General features: G+C 41.2%; 1 protein-coding gene across 3 annotated transcripts in view; it reads right to left on the bottom strand.

Annotated features, from left to right (window-relative positions):
• Positions 1-321: 321 nt before the first annotated feature.
• Positions 322-18825, bottom strand: part of LOC127445108 (E3 ubiquitin-protein ligase HECW2-like) — a 94800-nt gene continuing 76296 nt past the window's right edge. For all 3 annotated transcript variants that reach the window (XM_051704907.1, XM_051704906.1, XM_051704905.1), the window contains 6 exons: positions 18497-18626; positions 17884-18030; positions 7023-7137; positions 5822-5907; positions 5625-5737; positions 322-3531 (listed from right to left, as the gene is read on the bottom strand). In XM_051704907.1, coding sequence (XP_051560867.1) covers positions 3420-3531; positions 5625-5737; positions 5822-5907; positions 7023-7137; positions 17884-18030; positions 18497-18626 — 703 coding nt within the window. In that variant the 3' untranslated portion in view covers positions 322-3419. The remainder of the gene's footprint in view (positions 3532-5624; positions 5738-5821; positions 5908-7022; positions 7138-17883; positions 18031-18496; positions 18627-18825) is intronic.

Here is an 18825-nt window from a genome sequence, read left to right on the forward strand (position 1 = left end):
ACAAAATTAGATTCTGATTTAATTAAAACTACTACCAATAATTAGTTTCTTAGAAAAAAATCTTCGAAATAAATACATTTTTAATTATCAGACTGATATAAAAAATAAAAACAGATATAAAACTATAAACTGTATGTTAATTTTATAAGTAGTATATTTTATATGTAGCATCAAATATTGCAGCAACTTTAAATGGTGAATGTTTATACTTTTCAGTATATAAAATAACAACTACTGAATGAAAAAAATAAATAAAGAAAAATAATAATAATACAAAATTATTTTATTAAAAACAATAACAAAAAAAAATATTTACACTGCTAAACATGAAACTGTATATTTTAATGTAATTTCCTTCTCGTAATCACATATCAGCTGAAGAATGAAGACTCTAGAGATTAGCAGCTTTATAAAATTGTCTGTGATGAAACAAAAAGATAAAAACTTAAAAGTGGAGCTCCGAAAGCCAATCAACAGTCACGATTTTCAGAGCATGTGATTGGTGCAAAAGGGAAGTGAGATTAGCAACTTTCAATTCAAAAAGTATGAACAATGTTTGTATTGTTTCCTGTTAATTTATCCTCCTGTCCTCTGATCTCTTTTACAGTAGTTTCCTTCATATATTAGTTTTAGATCAGTATACAACAGCACTGATCAGAACACCGATAACTAAACATTCTCATTGATTAAAAAGATTTTCTTTTTATTCTTGTCTTTAAATTCTCCAAATATTTATTCAAATAAAACAATTAGTGATTACATAAAATAGGGTTTGGGACAACCATCCCTTAACCTTTGGTACATTCAGCACAAACATCGGCAACGCACAGCAAAAGCCTTATTACAAAAAAGATGAAGATCTACTGGTATCTGGTTTGCATTAATGTCAACCATAATCAAATTGAATGAAAAATTATATGATCAACATTTTTTTCTGTTGCTATTCCAAAATTTGATAGACCTCGTAAAGCCCCATGGCAGTTTTAACTACACCAGTTTTTACTAGAAGAGATATAGTGTACACAAAATGTATCCAAATACAAAACACTCAAAACAAGAGTACAATCCAGAGGCGCACAGCCACGGCAGTGTTTTGTAAAAGGCTTTGTTGCATTAACTCAAATGGAAAGATCTGGGATGTATTGATATGTTTTCTCTGGTGGTTGATATTTCTCGGTTTCACATAATGCAAGAAAACACTATTCAACAGAAGTGGATGAAAAAAAAACATTCAAGAAAGTGGAGTTCGTAGGGGGCCCGGGTAGCTCGGTGAGTATTGATGCTGACTACCACCCCTGGAGTCGCGAGTTGGAATCTAGGGTGTGCTGAGTGACTCCAGCCAGGTCTTCTAAGCAACCAAATTGGCCCAGTTGCTAGGGAGGGTAGAGTCACATGGGGTAACCTCCTCGTGGTCGCGATTAGTGGTTCTCGCTCTCAATGGGGCATGTGGTAAGTTGTGCGTGGATCGCGGAGAGTAGCATGAGCCTCCACATGCTGGGAGTCTCCACGGTGTCATGTACAACAAGCCACATCATAAGATGCATGAATTGACTGTCTCAGAAGCGGAGGCAACGGAGACTTGTCCTCCGCCACCCGGATTGAGGTGAGTAACCGTGCCACCATGAGGATCTACTAAGTAGTGGGAATTGGGCATTCCAAATTGGGAGAAAAGGGGATAAAAAAATTATAAAAAGTGGAGTTCATTCATGTCACACTTAAGCTATTAGGGTATAAAAAGAATAGTAAATGAATAGTTCACCCAAAATGAAAACTGTCATACTTTACTCAACCTCATGTCATTCCAAACACTTATGACGTTCTTTCTTCTGTGGAGCACAAAAGGAGACATTTTGCAAAATGTTGACAGTGCTCTTTTCCATACAATTTAAGTGGACAGACGATGCTGAGCTCCAAAAATGAAAAAAATAGCACCATTAAAGTACTACAAAAGTTTTAATATTTTGAATATGCGCAAGATCAAATCAGATTTGCGATCTACCACATATATAACAATGTCTTCTCTTCACACAAAGCTAATATATTTTTATTAGGAGGCTTGAAACTGCTTTTAAAGTGCTTTTGAGTCATTTTTAAGAGCTTGAAAGCATCAGTCACCATCCACTTTCATTGCATAGAAAAGAGCAGCAAGACTACTTTTCAAAACATCTCCTTTCATATTTAACGAAAGAAAGAAGTCATATGGGTTTGGAACGACATGAGTGTAAATGACAGAAGTTTAATTTTTTTTAGGTAATTCTTTCTTTTAATGGTGTCTATAGGTTTATTTAAAGGGGATGTGACCATTCAAGTAGAAAATCGGTTTTGTGTCCTCCTCTCTTTCATAATGTCATCAGAAATCAAACTTGAGATTTCTCAGAAGAAGAAAGCAAGGTAATTGGAATAAAAACCATCAAGTTAAAACCCCTAGATGTTTTTCCAGAAGCTTCAATATCATATTATTATTTTCTCCTCCAAAATGTCATTCTTCTAGTCAGCTTCCAGCACATTTTTGATGATTTGCACATAGTGGTCACATTCATGATGTTTGAGTGCGTACGAGAGTGCACTTTTGTGTAACATGCCCTTTCAAAACATTTGTGTGTGTTTGTGTGAGTATAGGCATACCCAATTCATTCAAAGAAGTGCCACAAATTTGACGACAACTACTGGCACCTGCATGAACAGAACAGTGTCAAACCAAAAAGAAGAAACAAATGTATAAATCTGATAAAAAAGAAGAGCAAACGGATACATTTCGATTCAATATAGAGTGTTTTGTCAACAAAAATTGGGCAATGCTGTCATTCGTGTCGTGTGATAGTGCTTGAGGCGATTCAAAACAACAATGGCATCTGAAAACACAATATTTGTTAATTCACGCTGCATTCCTATGGTCTGTATAAAAGTCTTTTTACAGATAAAAAGTGTTTGAATATTGAAAGTCCTTTGGGTTTATTTTCCTCATTTTTGCTATGTTCCTCATTTGTAAGTCGCTTTGGGTTAAAAGTGTCTACTAATGACTAAATGTAAAATAAATACAGTAAATAACTCAACTTTGGCCGGCCACTTCCTTGGGCCCAAAGCGAATCAAAGTGGCACCACTGACCAAATAATCGAGTTTACCTCTGAGGAACAACTAGAATACATTCACACTTTCTTCTATGAATCCAGTTTGTCTTTTTTGCCTGTAATTTTCAAAGTTTTACTTGTCCGGTCTGCGTGGTTCATTTTCTGTTTTTTAGTGATGAAGTATTTCCTTATTTAAGTGATACAGTGTATAAAATATACTTGTAAGTGCTTCTGGTGTCTTTTTAAAAGGTAGAAAGTCTTCCTTTGCTCTGAATCCTTACAAATCTTCTAGAGTGGTAACAGGAAGTGAGTGCAGTATATATTTGATCAGGCCAAAGTGCAAAGGTCATTCACTCCAAGCCGAATGTGCTGGTCTCCTCCACTGCAGTGAGCATCTTCTCATACAGCATGGAGAACGAAGGATACGGGGGGAGATCTAAGCGATTGAAACACGTATGAGCCCTACAAGGACAAATAAAGACACAAAATATTTTCATATGATAAGATATAATATTGATAAGACACTCTTTATTTTATTTTTTTTATGCAGCGTGCAACATTTTTTTTCCTCTACATGACAAGCCATTTTCATGTGACTGTATTCAAAACTGGCCGATTTCACCATTTTGTGAAATCATCAACAGTTGAAACAAAATTGGAAGAAAAGAATTATCCAGAATGTCACTCTATCTTGTCGCATTAAGATTTCTCTTCACTGGAATCACTAGAATAACCAAATCTGTTCATTAAAAGGGGTTGTCCACATACCTTTGGCCATATAGTGTACCCCTTTGTCTCACCTGATGGTTCTCAGCTCATTTCAGGTTAGACATAACCAAAAGGGATGAACATTTTGCAAATTGGTTCGACAGATTCATTAAAAAAAGAACCGACTCAAAAGAGTCAGTTCACTATGTGATGGATGTGAGGTAAAAATTGTGAATGTGCGAATGTTTTGTGTGTATGTGAGGTAACAATTGTGAATGTGCAAGTGTTTTATGTATATGAGGTAAAAATTGTGAATGTACGAGTGCTTTATTAGTATGTGAGGTAAAAACTGTGAATGTGCAAGTGTTTTATGTATATGAGGTAAAAATTGTGAATGTGCAAGTATATGAGGTAAAAATTGTGAATGTGTGAATGTTTTGTGTATGTGAGGTAAAAATTGTGAATGTGTGAATGTTTTGTGTATGTGAGGTAAAAATTGTGAATGTGTGAGCGCTTTATTAGTATGTGAGTTGAAAATTGTGAATGTGTGAACATTTTATGTGTATATGTGTGATTGTTTTATGTGCATGTGAGGTAAAAATTGTGAATGTGTAATCGTTGTATATGTATGTGAAGTAAAAATTGTGAATGTCAAGTGTTCTGTGTGTATGTGAGGTAACAATTGTGAATGTGCAAGTGTTTTGTGTGTATTAGATGTAAAAATTGTGAATGTGCGAGCGTTTTATTTATATGTAAGGTAAAAATTGTGAATGTGCGATTGTTTTGTTTGTATAAGGTAAAAATTGTAAATGTGGGAGCATTTAATTTTTATGTGAGATAAAAATTGTGAATGTGTGATCGTTGTATATGTATGTGAGGTAAAAATTATGAATGTGCGAGGGCTTTTTTATGTGAGGTAAAAATTGTGAATGTGCGTGCGTTTTATGTGTATGAGTAAAAAACTGTGAACGTGCAAGCATTTCATGTGTATGTGAGGTAAACATTTTGAATGTATGAGCGTTTTATTTGCATGTGAGGTAAAAATTGTGAATGTAAGAGTATTTTGTGTATGAGATAAAAATTGTGAATGTGTGAGTGTTTTGTGTATGTTCACTGCAAAAAAATATTTTTTAGTATTTAAAAGTATTTTTGTCATGTTTTCCAAAAGAATATCTAAACATCCTTAAACAAGATGAATATATTTAAGAAGCAAAATTGTGTACGATATTAACACTTGTTTTAAGAGAATATATCTTAAAGTAAGCTTATACATGCTTGAAACAAGAAAAAACTGTTTGCCAAAGTGATAAGAAATCTAAGCTTTATTCAAGCTTAATGTAAGCCCAATTGGCCCAAAAATTGTTTCAAGCATGTGTAAGAAATGTGTAATTATTTTGGGTGTATGTGAGGTAAAACTTGTGAATATACAAGAAAATTATGTAGTTGTTTTTTTTTTTGTTTTTTTTAGGTCAAAATTGTGAACATATTGGTGTTTTGTGTGTGTGAAAGGTGAAATTGGTGAATGTGCGAGCATTTTGTTTGTATGTGAGGTAAAAAGTGTTAATATGAGAGCAATTTGTGTAAATGTGAGGTATAAAATTGTGAATGTGCAAGGATTTTATGTATGTGTGAGTTAAAAAAGTGTTAATGAGAGAGAATTTTATGTGTATGTGAGGTATAAATGGTGAATGTGTGAGTGTTGTGTGTGTATGTGAGAGGTAAAGTTTGAATTATGGCCTATTCAGCCCCTCATAGCTTGATCCTTTGCTATATACAGTAAAACACATAGACAAAAATGTGACAAATTTTAATTTGCAACCTGGCGTTGAAATACAGGTGCAGTTTACCTGGGCAGAGATGTGATTTTCCCCCACTTCTCTACACAGAAGCGCCTTGGTCCATTGCTGCCCCTGAGGGAGGCAAAACCCTCGTACGGAATACTTGAAGTCCCCGTCACAAACTGAAACAACATGGAGACATTCAGCCATAACTCAAGAACATATACGGTATTCTGTCTTTTTACAAGTTCTCGTTCAGCACTCACTTGAAGCAGTCTGAGTCTCTGCTCATTGTTGAATCTCTCCACTGCAGCCCAGAACCAGCGAATCACAATGTGGTTGTCATGGTAACCTGGACAGAGGAAAACCCAATAAACATCTGTTCCAATAAACCCAAAATGTGACCCAAGAATTACCATAAAAGTGACCTAAACGGCAAATGGACACAGTAAAACACTACAGTCTATTGAGCTGATTACATTTCAACACAGTGAAACAGGTACTTCACACCTCTAATTACGCTTATAAAAAAGTACAAAATTTTGGGGCTGACATAATACCATAGTAACACTATAGTACCTTGGTATATATCGAAGTACCATAGTATTATCATCATTCACTATGGTAATACCATTTTTTTTTTATGTTTCCCAAGGAATTCTTTTAAGTACCTTGGTGTACTATGTAAATACAATGTTATGTGGATATACACTACCGATCAAAAGTTTGGGGTCACTTGCCTGAAATGTTTCACATGATCTTAAAAACCTTTTGATCTAAAGGCATATGCTTAAATGTTTGAAATTAGTTTTGTAGACAAAAATATAATTGTGCCAACATATTAATTTATTTAATTACAAAACTAAAATTTTATAAAAAAAATTAAAAAAAAGTTTTTGAAATGGATGACTTGGACTGAATTATTAAGAAAAGCAGCCACTAAGTGCCCAGCATATAGATGGGAACTCCTTCAATACTGTTTAAAAAGCATCCCAGTGTGATACTTCAAGAAGTTGGTTGAGAAAATGCCATGAGTACATTTCTGCAAAATCTAGGCAAAGTGTGGCCATTTTGAAGATGCTAAAATATAATGATTTATATTTAACATATTTAACATAGTTTTTATTTATTTTGGATCACAACATAATTCCCATATTTCCATTTCTATTATTCCATAGTTGTGATGACTTTACTATTATTCTAAAATGTGAAAAAAGAATGAGTAAGTGACCCTAAACTTTTGAACAGTAGTGTATGTAATCATTCAGCAACATGGTATTACCATCTGATGCCATAATTTTACCATGATACTGCTGCAGTACTTTTTTTATATAAAAGAAAAGTGTGAATATATTTGTAACATCTTTTGACATCTAAAATGCTTTAACAGCATCTTTCTTTTGACATGGACAGCAGTGTAAAGGCTTTGTTGCTGGTGTAGTGAATATACCAGCAGTCTGTCGTTACCTCCTCTGTACTCTGTGTTGTTTCTCCAGTCTCCCAAATCGATTTCTGCCGTTCCTGCAATCACCAGCTCCAGCTCTCGTGCATCAAACACTGACACCAGCCGTGCATCTACAACCTGCAGCACAAACCCACATCAGTCATTTCATAACAAAACCATACAGCTCATAAAACATCTTCTGTTGGTTCATTTAGGGAATTCATGTATATTATAATTCAAAAAAAAATTATTAAATAATGACATGCAATTCTTGTGTGACTATTTCCTTAGCCATTGTAATTGTAAATTTCCTTTGATAATACTCCAGTAAGTGGGTCAACTAGAGTGGCAATATGTTTCAAAATTGAAACTCCTTAATAATACATTAAACCTACAGTGCTATATTAATTCATTTATCTTCTTTCTCATTTCATACAAGGTCACATTAAAAAATTTAGGAACTACCATTTGCTGACATGCTCTTTTGTCAGTGGTGTTATGTGGTGTTAATTAAAGGTAATAGAAACGTCATGGTTACTGATGTAACCTCTGTTCCCTGATGGAGGGAATGAGACGTTGTGTCGATGTAGTGACACTAGGGGTTTGATCTTGAGAGCCCCAATCACCTTTGCTTAAAATAGAAAAGGCCAATGAGAACTGGCGAGTGCACAGCAACGACAAGGCCGGGTCTTCCTCCTCTGAAGGGAGCGCTTGCAGGTTCACCACGTAATCGGGCCGAACTCCAGGTATTCGCTGGTAGAGCGCCTGCAGGTCCCACACCCTCTTGATGGAAGTGAGCGCCACCAGGAGGGCCGTCTTCAGAGACAAAGTGCTGTGCTCTGCCTGCTCCAGGGGCTCAAAAGGGGCTCTCTGTAGAGCAGGTAGGACCACAGAGAGATCCCAAGAGGGAATCAGGCGCAGTCTAGGAGGATTCAACCTCCTCGCGCCCTTGAGGAACCTGTTGATCAGGTCACGCTGTCGTGAGGACCTCCCGTCCAGTGTGTCGTGGTAAGCTGCTATGGCAACCACAAACACTTTCAGGGTAGAGCGAGACAGCCATCTCTTCAGCCCTTCCTGAAGGAAAGACAGCACAGACCCGACGGCACATCTCTGTGGGTCTTCCCATGGGAAGAACACCAGTTCGCGAAGAGACGCCACTTCAAGGCATACAGCCACCTCGTAGAGGGGGCTCTGGCCTGAGTGATCGTGCTTACCACCGCTGGCGGAAGACCTACTAGGTCTTCCGCGTCCCGTCCAGGAGCCAGACATGGAGATTCCAGAGGTCTGGCCGCGGGTGCTGGAGCGCGCCCTCCTCTCTGACTTTGCGTAGAGTCTGTGCAATGAGGCTCAATGGAGGAGACGTATACTTGCGTGGCCCCCGAGGCCAGCTGTGCACCAAGGCACCCGTGCCAAGGGGAGCCTCGGACAGGGAGTACCAAAGGGGGCAGTGAGAGAACTTTTGGGAGACGAACAGGTCTACCTGTGCCTCCCTGAATCTCTTCCAAATCAGCTGGACTACATGGGGGTGGAGTCCCCACTCCCCACGGAGCATTACATGCCGTGAGAGCACGCCTGCTGCACGGTTGAGGATGCCCGGAATGTGAGTGGCTTGTAGCGACTTCAACATCTGCTAACTCCAGAGGAGGCGGCAGCAAGCGAGTTGTGACATGCAACGCAAGCGTACGCCTCCTTGGCAGTTTATGTATGCTATGGTCGCTGGTCGTTCCAGACCAACACATGCTTGCCCTGAATCAACGGCCAAAGCCTCTGCAGGGCCAGCAATACCGCCAGCAACTCTAAGCAGTTGATGCTCTGCCAAAGGAGTCAGGGCCCTGTCCAGAGCCCCGAGACTGCCTGCCCATTACACACAGCACCCCAGCCCGAGTTCGAGGCGTCTGTCATGACCACGAGACCTGCTCTAGGGGAACACCTGCCCGAAGAAACGTCAGGTCTGCTGAAAGTCTGACGGCACTGTGGCGTGTTGGTCACATGCCGGGTGCTGTGGCGCCATGCCCACCTCGGGACTCAAGTCGGTAGCCAGTGCTGAAGCGGTCTCATATGCATCAACCCGAGGGGGAGAACTGCCGCCGAGGATGGCATATGTCCCAGGAACCTCTGAAATTGTTTCACTGGCACCGCTACCTTCTGGCTGAAGGTCTTCAGGCAGATCAGCACTGACTGAGCACATTTGGTCATAAGACGTGCTTTGAGAGTGACCGAGTCCAACTCCATACCGAGAAAAGAGATGCTCTGCACAGGGGAGCTTGCTCTTCTCCCAGTTGACCTGAAGCCCGAGTTGGTCGAGGTGCTGAAGAACAAGGTCCCTGTGCGCAAACATTAGATCTCGCAAGTGAGCTAGGATTAGCCAGTCATTGAGATAATTGAGAATGCGAATGCTCTTCTCCTTCAGCGGGGCCAGGGCAGCCTCTGCAATCTTGGTAAAGACGCGAGGGGACAGGGACCAACTAAAGGGGAGGACCGTGTACTGGTATGCTCATCCCTCGAAGGCAAACCGAAGAAAGGGTCTGTGTCGAGGATGGATCGATACGTGAAAGTACGTGTCCTTCAGGTCGATGGCCGCGAACCAATCCTGATTTCGTACTGAGGCCAGGATGAGCTTCTGCGTTAACATCTTGAATGGAAGCCTGTGTAAGGCTTTGTTCAAAGCACACAGATACAAGATTGGGCGCGACCCTCAGCCTCTCTTGGGCATGATAAAATAAGGGCTGTAAAAGCCCTTGTGCAACTTGGCTACGGGAACGGGCTCCATTGCTCACTTTGCCAGAAGGGTGGCAAACTCCGTCCAGAGGAGAGAGACACCCTCGCCCCACACCGTAGTGGAGAGGATGCCACTGAACCTGGGTGGGCGTCTGGCGAACTGGATCACGTAGCCGAGGCGAATCGTCCTGATGAGCCACAGCGAGGGGCTGGAGAGCACTAACCAGGCCTCCAGACTCCGCGTCAGCGGCACCTAGGGGACGACTGGACTTACCGTGCCCGGGCAGGGTGGTTCGCAGCAAGGCAGAGCAGGCGCCCCAACTGGAAGACAGTCCAGGGGGGACGTGCTACTCCACAAGCCCGCAACAGTGGCCGGTGACTGGGGCGGGCGAGTGACCCCAGAGACCAGCACACTTACCTGTTCGCCGGCTGTCTCTCAACGGAGAACGAGGGAACGGGAAGTACTCGCGTTCGCCTGATTGAACGGAAAGACTTCCAGTGCCTGGCCGTCATGAGGGAATGAGGAAACTGCTGTTTTACCGACCATGTGGGCAGCGAGGCCAAGAGGGCACCCAAAGATATAATACTTACCATGCGCTGGCCCAGGGGTGATGGTGGGGCTGGAGAGTTTGCCCGGGCCAGACCGATCGGAATCAGTTGCCTCATCCCCGGGTTGCCCCGTGGAAGCCCATCTAGGGTTCTTGGGGGCCGGCTGATGGACAGGTGGAGCTGACTTCCCGTGGGAGGATCTTCTTCTCTGAGGCCGGCATACGGGCTCCGATGGTACGGCAGCCGGGGCCGGCACCGCAGGGGAACGGCTCTGGCGAGAAGCAGACGGGGTGCGGGACTTCGGAGGCCTGAAGGCGGCCAAGTCACGCTGCGGCAAGATGTGCTTAATCGCCTCGGTCTGCTTCCTCACCGTTGAGAACTGATGGCCGAATCCTCGACGGTGTCACCCAAAAGCCCCTCTTGGGACACGGGCGCATCGAGAAAGTGGACTTTCTCGGCGTCATGCATCTCCGCAAGGTTGAGCCACAGGTGCCGCTCTTGGAGCAAAAGAGTGGACATCGTCCGGCCCAGGGCGCGCACCGTGACTTTCGTCGCCTGTAAGGTGAGGTCGGTCGGAGTAAGCAGTTCCTGCATCAGCCCTGGGTCAGTTCTACCCTCGAGCAGATCTTTCAGCGCCTTGGCCTGGTGGACTTGCAGGATGGCCATGACATGCAGGGTGGAAGCGGCTTGACCCGCAGCTTTGTAAGCCTTTGTCATTAAAGAGGAAGAGAACTTATAGGCCTTGGAAGGGAGCCTTGGTCGGTCGTGCCTGGCAGCTGCATAAATGCACCGCTACAGCACGCTCCACCTGGGGGAGCACAACATATCCCTTAGCCATTCCACCATCGAGGGTAGTTAGGATGGACGAGCCCGCGAAGCATGTATGGGCAGCTTTTCTTTTATTTATTTTTTTTTTTAAGGTGCCTTCCACAAATTTGTTAGCTCCTCGCACACTTCCGGGAAGAAAGGCACCGGGGTGGGGCACGGCCGCGAGTTGCGCTCCGAGCCCAGAAACCAATCATCCATCTGTGAACGCTCAGGGCAGGGTGGAGGGTTCCACTTCAGCACGATATTCGCAGCCGCCCAGGCAAGCACGGCTGCCATCCCGTGGGCGGGATCTCAGAAGATTCGTCCGCTTCCGATAGTAGAAGCCCACCCTCTGATGCTGCGACCAAAAGCTCATCCTCATCGTGAGCCGCAAACAACACATTAAATCCGCCCTGAGGCGGACCGCCTGTATCGCTCGACTGCTCTTCCGGATAGAACGAGCGTGCTGGGGGATGGGAGGTCCGCAGGGGTCGAGTCAGCGAAAACGCTCCCATATCCACATCCAGATCGCCCACGGTGATTGCTGACCCGGCCGGCTGAGCATCAACCCAGGACGGAGCGGGTTGGGGAGCAGCTAAGGTGGCTCCTTGCTTCATGAAGAAGGAAGTGAGCCGCGACCACAACGTTCTGATGGGCATGTTCTCGCAATGAGAACATAACCCTTCCACGAAAGCTGCCTCGACGTGGTGGTGCCCCAAGCACTCGAGACAGATTTCAGGGCTGTCCGGAGGGGAGAGATAACGGCCACATCCAGTAGCGCAAACGCTGAAGGACATCTTTAAAAAGACGGCAAGCGTTTGCATGAGCTCTTTTAGAAGGAAATATACTCTTTTGAATATACTCTTTTAGCACCCGCGGACTCAGCCGCCGAAGCACCCAGGGGAAGCACAACACTCGACCATGCGAGGGTGACCGTTGATATGCACTGTAAAATCCAGCAGCGTAAGCGAAAGGTGAGAGGACGAACACAATACATGCATTTGGCTCCGAAGAAAAAAATCTGAATGAGTGGTGCATGCCTTCTCCTTTTATACCCGTATGTCCGGGGGCAGAGAGTGGCATGCAAATTCCATTCGCCAATTCTCATTGACCTTTTCTATTTTAAGCAAAGGTGATTGGGGCTCTCAAGTTCGAACCCCTAGTGTCACTACATCAACACATTTTGATCTCCATATCATATAAATACCAGGCCTACTGAAAAAAATTTCAATTAACAGCATTGAGTGTTAAAAATTATGCTTCAAAAATCAGTTTTAATGACATTTTTATAATTTAATCATATGGACACATACCCATTATGGATATTCCCTTCCTGCAAACAATCTTTTTAAGATACCTAGTGTTTTCTAAATTGTTATTTTGAGATTTTATGTTGTAGTAACACCACTGAAATTGGTTATTATTATTATTAGTTAATATTATCTGACCGTAATCGATAACATAATCGATAACATAACTTTCAATGTACACATCGAAAGTTATGTTAAATACTACGGTATATTTTACAATAAAGATTAATGATCGACCGATAACGTTTTTTAAATGGCCGATGTCGATAACTAAAGAGCATATGCCGATATAATGCCGATGTACAGTGTATATTCACTGCCGGTCAAATGTTTTGAAACACTTACTTATTCTTTATTATTATTTTTTCACATTTTAGAATAATAGTAAAGTCATCAAAACTATGTAATAACATAAGTGGAATAAGTGGGAATTATGTTGTGACTAAACAAAATCCAAAATAAATCAAAACTGTGTTATATTTTCAAAGTAGTCACCCTTTGCCTAGAATTTGCAGACATGTACTCTTGACATTTTCTCAACCAGCTTCTTGAGGTATCACCCTGGGATGCTTTTTAAACAGTATTGAAGGAGTTCCCATCTATGTTGGGCATTTATTGGCTGCTTTTCTTTATTATTTGGTCCAAGTCATCAATTTCAAAAACATTTTTTTTTTTAATTACATTTTAGTTTTATAATTAAATAAATTAATATGGTGGCACAATTATATTCTTGTCTACAAAACTAATTTCAAACATTTAAACATACACACACGGGTTGGGAGGGTTACTTTTGAAATGTATTCCACTACAGATTACAGAATACATGCTGTAAAAATGTTGTTTGTAACATATTCTATTAGATTACTCAAGGTCAGTAATGTATTCTAAATACTTTGGATTACTTCTTCAGCACTGGTAGATTTTTTCACTTGTTTTGACTATAAAAATTCTGTCAGTACAGTAAGACAAAATACACATGTTAAAAATACATTCTCTGAAAAACCTAAATATCTTATGCAGTGTTGTTTCTAAAACAAGATAAATCAAATTGATCTTGTTTTAAGGATTTTTAGATATTTTTACAGGAAAACAATACAAAAATTATCATCAAGAATAAAATCTTTGCCCTAATATCAAAGGTCTTACTAGAAAAAATAAATTATGATCCAGCGTGAATTTTCTTGATAAAAAAAATATGATCGTGCCTGGTAACATGCATGTAAAATGGCTAGAAATAGCATTTTAGCTTAGCGTAAAGCTGACAATTTACACAAGGTTTGTTCAAACTTACTTCTCTCTGTCTGCTCGTATGAATATAACACATCATAAGAAAGCATTTCACCGCTGTTCAAATGCACTTTGGCTCGCATCATTTATATGTATAAATGTTTTCCATCTGAAAGGACTTAAATGAAACAAATGACAGTAAAATGCAAAGTAATCTCTTTTTGAATGTAACTGTTTAAAAATTACCATTGATCTAAATTGTAACTGTAGTGGAATACAGTTACTTATATTTTGTATTTTAAATGCGTAATCCCATTACATGTATTCCGTTACTCCCCAACCCTGTGTGTGTGTGTATGTATATATATATATATATATCACACATCACACACAGTAAATGACATGTAAATAAAATTGCTTTAAAAATGAAATAAAATTTTTTTTATTTTGTAAAATATTTATCTAATTTCACACAAAACTTTAATGCATAGCAGATAACAGCTTCTCCTTGTTTCTGTTTAGACATCCCACATACATAAAGCAGTTGTTAAAACATGAATAAACAGTGCACACAGTAATCCAGTAACAACGGATGGTATGTGTGCATACGCAATCGTATTTTCTCACAAAAAGACAGACCAAACTAATTGTACAGTGCACAGTGAATATGACATTAATAGTGGCCAGTTCCCTCTAGTGCACTTGAGCACTGAATTTAAAGTTTTAACAGTAATCTCCTGACTGCTTTTGGTTTGCACTGCCGTGATCACTACCTCATGGTTGTGTGACTGTCATGGACTGACGGTCACACAACATTTGTGATAAAGAGGTACCAAGTTTGGATTCAGGCTGATATAACAAGTGCTTCAGAGGAAAATCAACCAGCACTTCACAGGAAGAAATGGATTTGTGCAAGTTTTTATCATTAGAAAAGGCACTTAAAATTTATAGGGAACTGTTGAGGAGAGATAGGGATAATGAGAGCACTTTAAACATCATGTGCATCTGCTGAGCCTGCGGTGTTGTTTAAATGAGACAGTGAACGCCGATAAGTGTGGTAACATAATGGCACACAACAACAAAACAAACTTCATTTACATGTCTCAGACAACTCCTTCACATGCACACAGATGATTCTCAGTGCTGTCGTGGCTTGTGAAACTAATTTGCTAAACAGGAAAATATATATATATATATATATATATATATATATATATATATATATATATATATATATATATATATATATACACACACAGTTCATTCAGAATGTATTCAGACCCATTAATTTTTTTCACATTTTGTTATGTTGCAGCCTTATGCTAAAATGCATAAAAAAATTTTTTTAAAAAATCACATCAATCTACACTCCATACCCCATAATGACAAAGCAAAAACCAGATTTTTGATAACTTTGCAAATTTTATAAAAAGAAAAAACTGAAATCAAATTGACACAAGTATTCAGACCCTTAACTCAGTACTTAGTTGAAGCACCTTTGGCAGAGATTACAGCCTCAAGTCTTTTTGGGTATGATGCAACAAGCTTTACACACCTGAATTTTGGAGATTTTCTGCCATTCTTCTCTGCAGATCCTCTCAAGCTCTGGCAGGTTGGATGGGGACCGTCGGTGGACAGCCATTTTCAGGTCTCTCCAGAGATGTTCAACTGGATTCAAGTCCAGGCTCTGGCTGGGCCACTCAAGGATATTCACAGAGTTGTCCCTAAGCCACTCTTGCGTTGTCTTGGCTGTGTGCTTAGGGTCATTGTCCTGTTTGAAGGTGTACCTTCAGCCCAGTCTGTGGTCCTGACTCTGAGTGCTCTGGACAAGGTTTTCATTAAGGATATCTCTGTATTTTGCTGCTTTCAGCTTTCCTTCAACCCTGGCCAGTCCACCAGTCCCTGCCGCTGAAAAACACCCCCACAGCATGGTGCTACCACCACCATACTTCACCGTTGGGATGGTATTGTGCAGATGATGAGCGGTGCCTGGTTTCCTCCAGACATGATGCTTGGAATTGAGTTCAAACAGTTCAATCGTTGTTTCATCAGACCAGAGAATCTTGTTTCTTACAGTCTGAGAGTCCTTTAGGTGCTTTCCTGTGTCTTGCACTGAGGAGAAGCTTCCGTCTGGCCACTCTGCCATAAAGCCCAGATCAGTGGAGTGTTGCAGTGATGGTTGTCCTTCTGCAAGTTTCTCCCATCTCCATACATGATCTCTCAACCAGAGTGACCATCGGGTTCTTGGTCACCTCTCTTATCAAGGCCCTTCTCCCCCGAATGCTCATTTTGGCCGGGGCGGCCAGATCTAGGAAGAGTCCTGGTTGTTCCAAACTTCTTCCATTTCAGAATTATGGAGGTCACTGTGCTCTTGGGAACCTTTAATGGAGCCGAAATATTTTTGTAGCCTTCCCCAGATCTGTGCCTCAACACAGTCCTGTCTCTGAGCTCTGCAGGCAGTTCCCTTGACCTCATGGCTTGGTTTTTGCTCTGATATGCATGTTCAGCAGTGCAACCTTATATAGACAGGTGTGTGCCTTTCCAAATCATGTCCAATCAATTGAATTTGCCACAGGTGGACTCCAGTCAAAGTGTAGAAACATCTCAAAGATGATCCAGATAAATGTGATGCACCTGAGCTAAATTTCAAGTGTCATAGCAAAGGGTCTGAATAATTATGTCAATGTGATTTCAGTTTTTTCTTTTGAATAAATCTGCAAAGTTATCAAAAATCAGGTTTTTGCTTTGTCATTATGGAGTGTAGATTGATGTGAATTTTTTTTTATTATTTAAAGCATTTTAGCATAAGGCTACAACCTAACAAAATGTGAAAAAATGAAGGGGTCTGAATACTTTCTGAACACACTATATATACCAAATATCTGCCAATTTATCAGGCACTGTTATATATCGGTCAGCCACTAATAACTATTGTTATTTTTTAAATGGAAAATTCACTTCACAGCAAACCATTTTGAAGGAGACATCAGAATTTACAAACAAACAATTATTACAAATGTTGGTGATGTGATGTAAACTAGTACATTTACTGCATTTACTTCTGTTATGATTTTTATAGGATTTTTTTTTCTTCAAACATTAGTGTGACGAGGAGGAGGGCATGGCCAGGCCATGTGGACACACGCCCGGCGCTGAATTGTCGTAATCAGCCGGGAGGGGGATAAAGACTAGCCGGAGGCGGCAGTTCGAGAGAGAGAGAGACACACACATTGCCGCTGTGTGTGAGCGTGTATGTGTGTTTTATGTTATGTTTCAGTTTCTTTATACCATTAAAGGTTAACGTTGACTGCTCAGCCGGTTCCCGCGTCCTCCTTTCCCTTAAACAGAGACTTTTCCCGTTACAATGGTACCGAAACCCGGGAAGGAGGAGGGGTGCGCTGTCGTGGAGTCCTGCTGTCCGCTGGGAGTCGGAGGAGTCACTGCCGGCCGCCGGGATTCGGAGGAACCACTGCCATCCGCAAGGAAGTGGTGGAGCTATGACCGTCCGCCAGGGGTTGGAGGACTCGCTGCAGTCCGCCAGGGGAGAAGCGGCTGTTGTCCACCAGAGGGCGGAGGAGTGGCTGAGGACCAGACGATGGCGTGTCTGGTAACCGGCGAGCAAGTTTTTCTCTCTCTCTCCTCTCTCTCTCTGTTTCATCCCCTCACTCTTTCCCTCTCCCTCCCCTCGTCTCTCCCAGGGCTCCAAAGAGGCGGTGAAGACCTGCCGGCAGAAGGACGGCCGGAAGGGCAACTCCTCCCCTCCAGGAAGGGAGTACATTACGCCAGAGTTTTCCCCGGCCTGAATCAGGCAGTGGAGGAGTGTGACGAGTAGGAGGGCCTGGCCAGCCCGTGAGGACGTATGCCCGGCGCTGAATTGTCCTAATCAGCCGGGAGGGGGATAAAGATGAGCCGGAGGCACCAGTTCGAGAGAGAGGGAGACACACGCGGCCACTGTGTGTGTGCGTGTCGGTGTGTTTTATGTTATGTTTCAGTTTCTTTATACCATTAAAATTTACGTTGACTGCTCAGCCGATTCCCGCCTCCTCCTTTCCCCTAAGCAGAGACTTTACCCATTACAATTAGCAAGACCTCTTTCAAAAGCATTTGCCAACAAAACTACACAATGACCCAAATATATTCATTTTTCTCTAGGAAATCAGAAATCTACAATCTGGAATATCTCTTGACAACCATGTACGACAGGAGTAATGCAATTTTCTGAAATAATGACTGCAGACTGAAAGCTTCCTGAGTGTTGATTAGATTTGAGTACCTCATAAAAGCCTCGTACGAGACTCTCAGTCTGCTGGACGACTCCTCTCTCTATACGCCATTTCACCATGCGCTCAATGTACTCTTTCTTATTCTTCTCTGACACAGGGATGTTCGCGCCACCCGGCTTCAGCTCCCGCTCTGTGATCTAACATAAATACACAATTTCAGACCCGTTTCATATGTGTGCTTAAATACTTTTGAAAAAATTTAAAGCAACATAACGTGAAACACATGATTTTTTTTTTTTTTTTTTTTTTGCTCATTTGAAATAAAACAGTTTGATGTTCTTTGTAGATATTTCTCTAACATTGGCAATGCACAACTCTTTAGAAACTGAGCTAAAACCAGGTTATTCATAAATCGTATAGTCTATGATGTAACGAAACATACAGTATGACTGTCCATATTTTCATATTAACATATTTGATGAACTCTGATTAACAACAGTGTGACAGTGTTGTTTTGTGGAGGTCAGTTACATATATAAATCTTAAAAGTACAGTAACAAAAAAGCCTGTTTAATTGAAGGTGTCAGAGAAAGTGGAAAATGGTAAATCATGAATTTTGGCACAAGAAGCCTGGACTAACATTACAAATGGAGACCCACTGACCTGTCCGAAAACTTCCTCATTGACGGTGAAAGTGAGGTCCAGCATGTCCTCGATGTCATTGTCCTTCATCCACTGAAGACTTTGATGAAACTCTTCATCCAGATACTCTAAATCACTCAGCTCACATGGACTACACACACACAGACCAACGACAAGACAAAAAGTGGGGTTTTTTTTAAGTGAAAACATTTCTTTACGTTGGGTAAAAAATGTCAAATATAATCTTAAAATTGTTTTATTGAAAATGAATTCAACAGAGTTAAACATATTGATTAATCTCCTTAATTATGTAATACAAATCTATTTAAATCTATTTTATTTATTTTTTG

Source organism: Myxocyprinus asiaticus, chromosome 8 (genome assembly GCF_019703515.2).
Source record: "Myxocyprinus asiaticus isolate MX2 ecotype Aquarium Trade chromosome 8, UBuf_Myxa_2, whole genome shotgun sequence".
NCBI lineage: Eukaryota > Metazoa > Chordata > Actinopteri > Cypriniformes > Catostomidae > Myxocyprinus > Myxocyprinus asiaticus.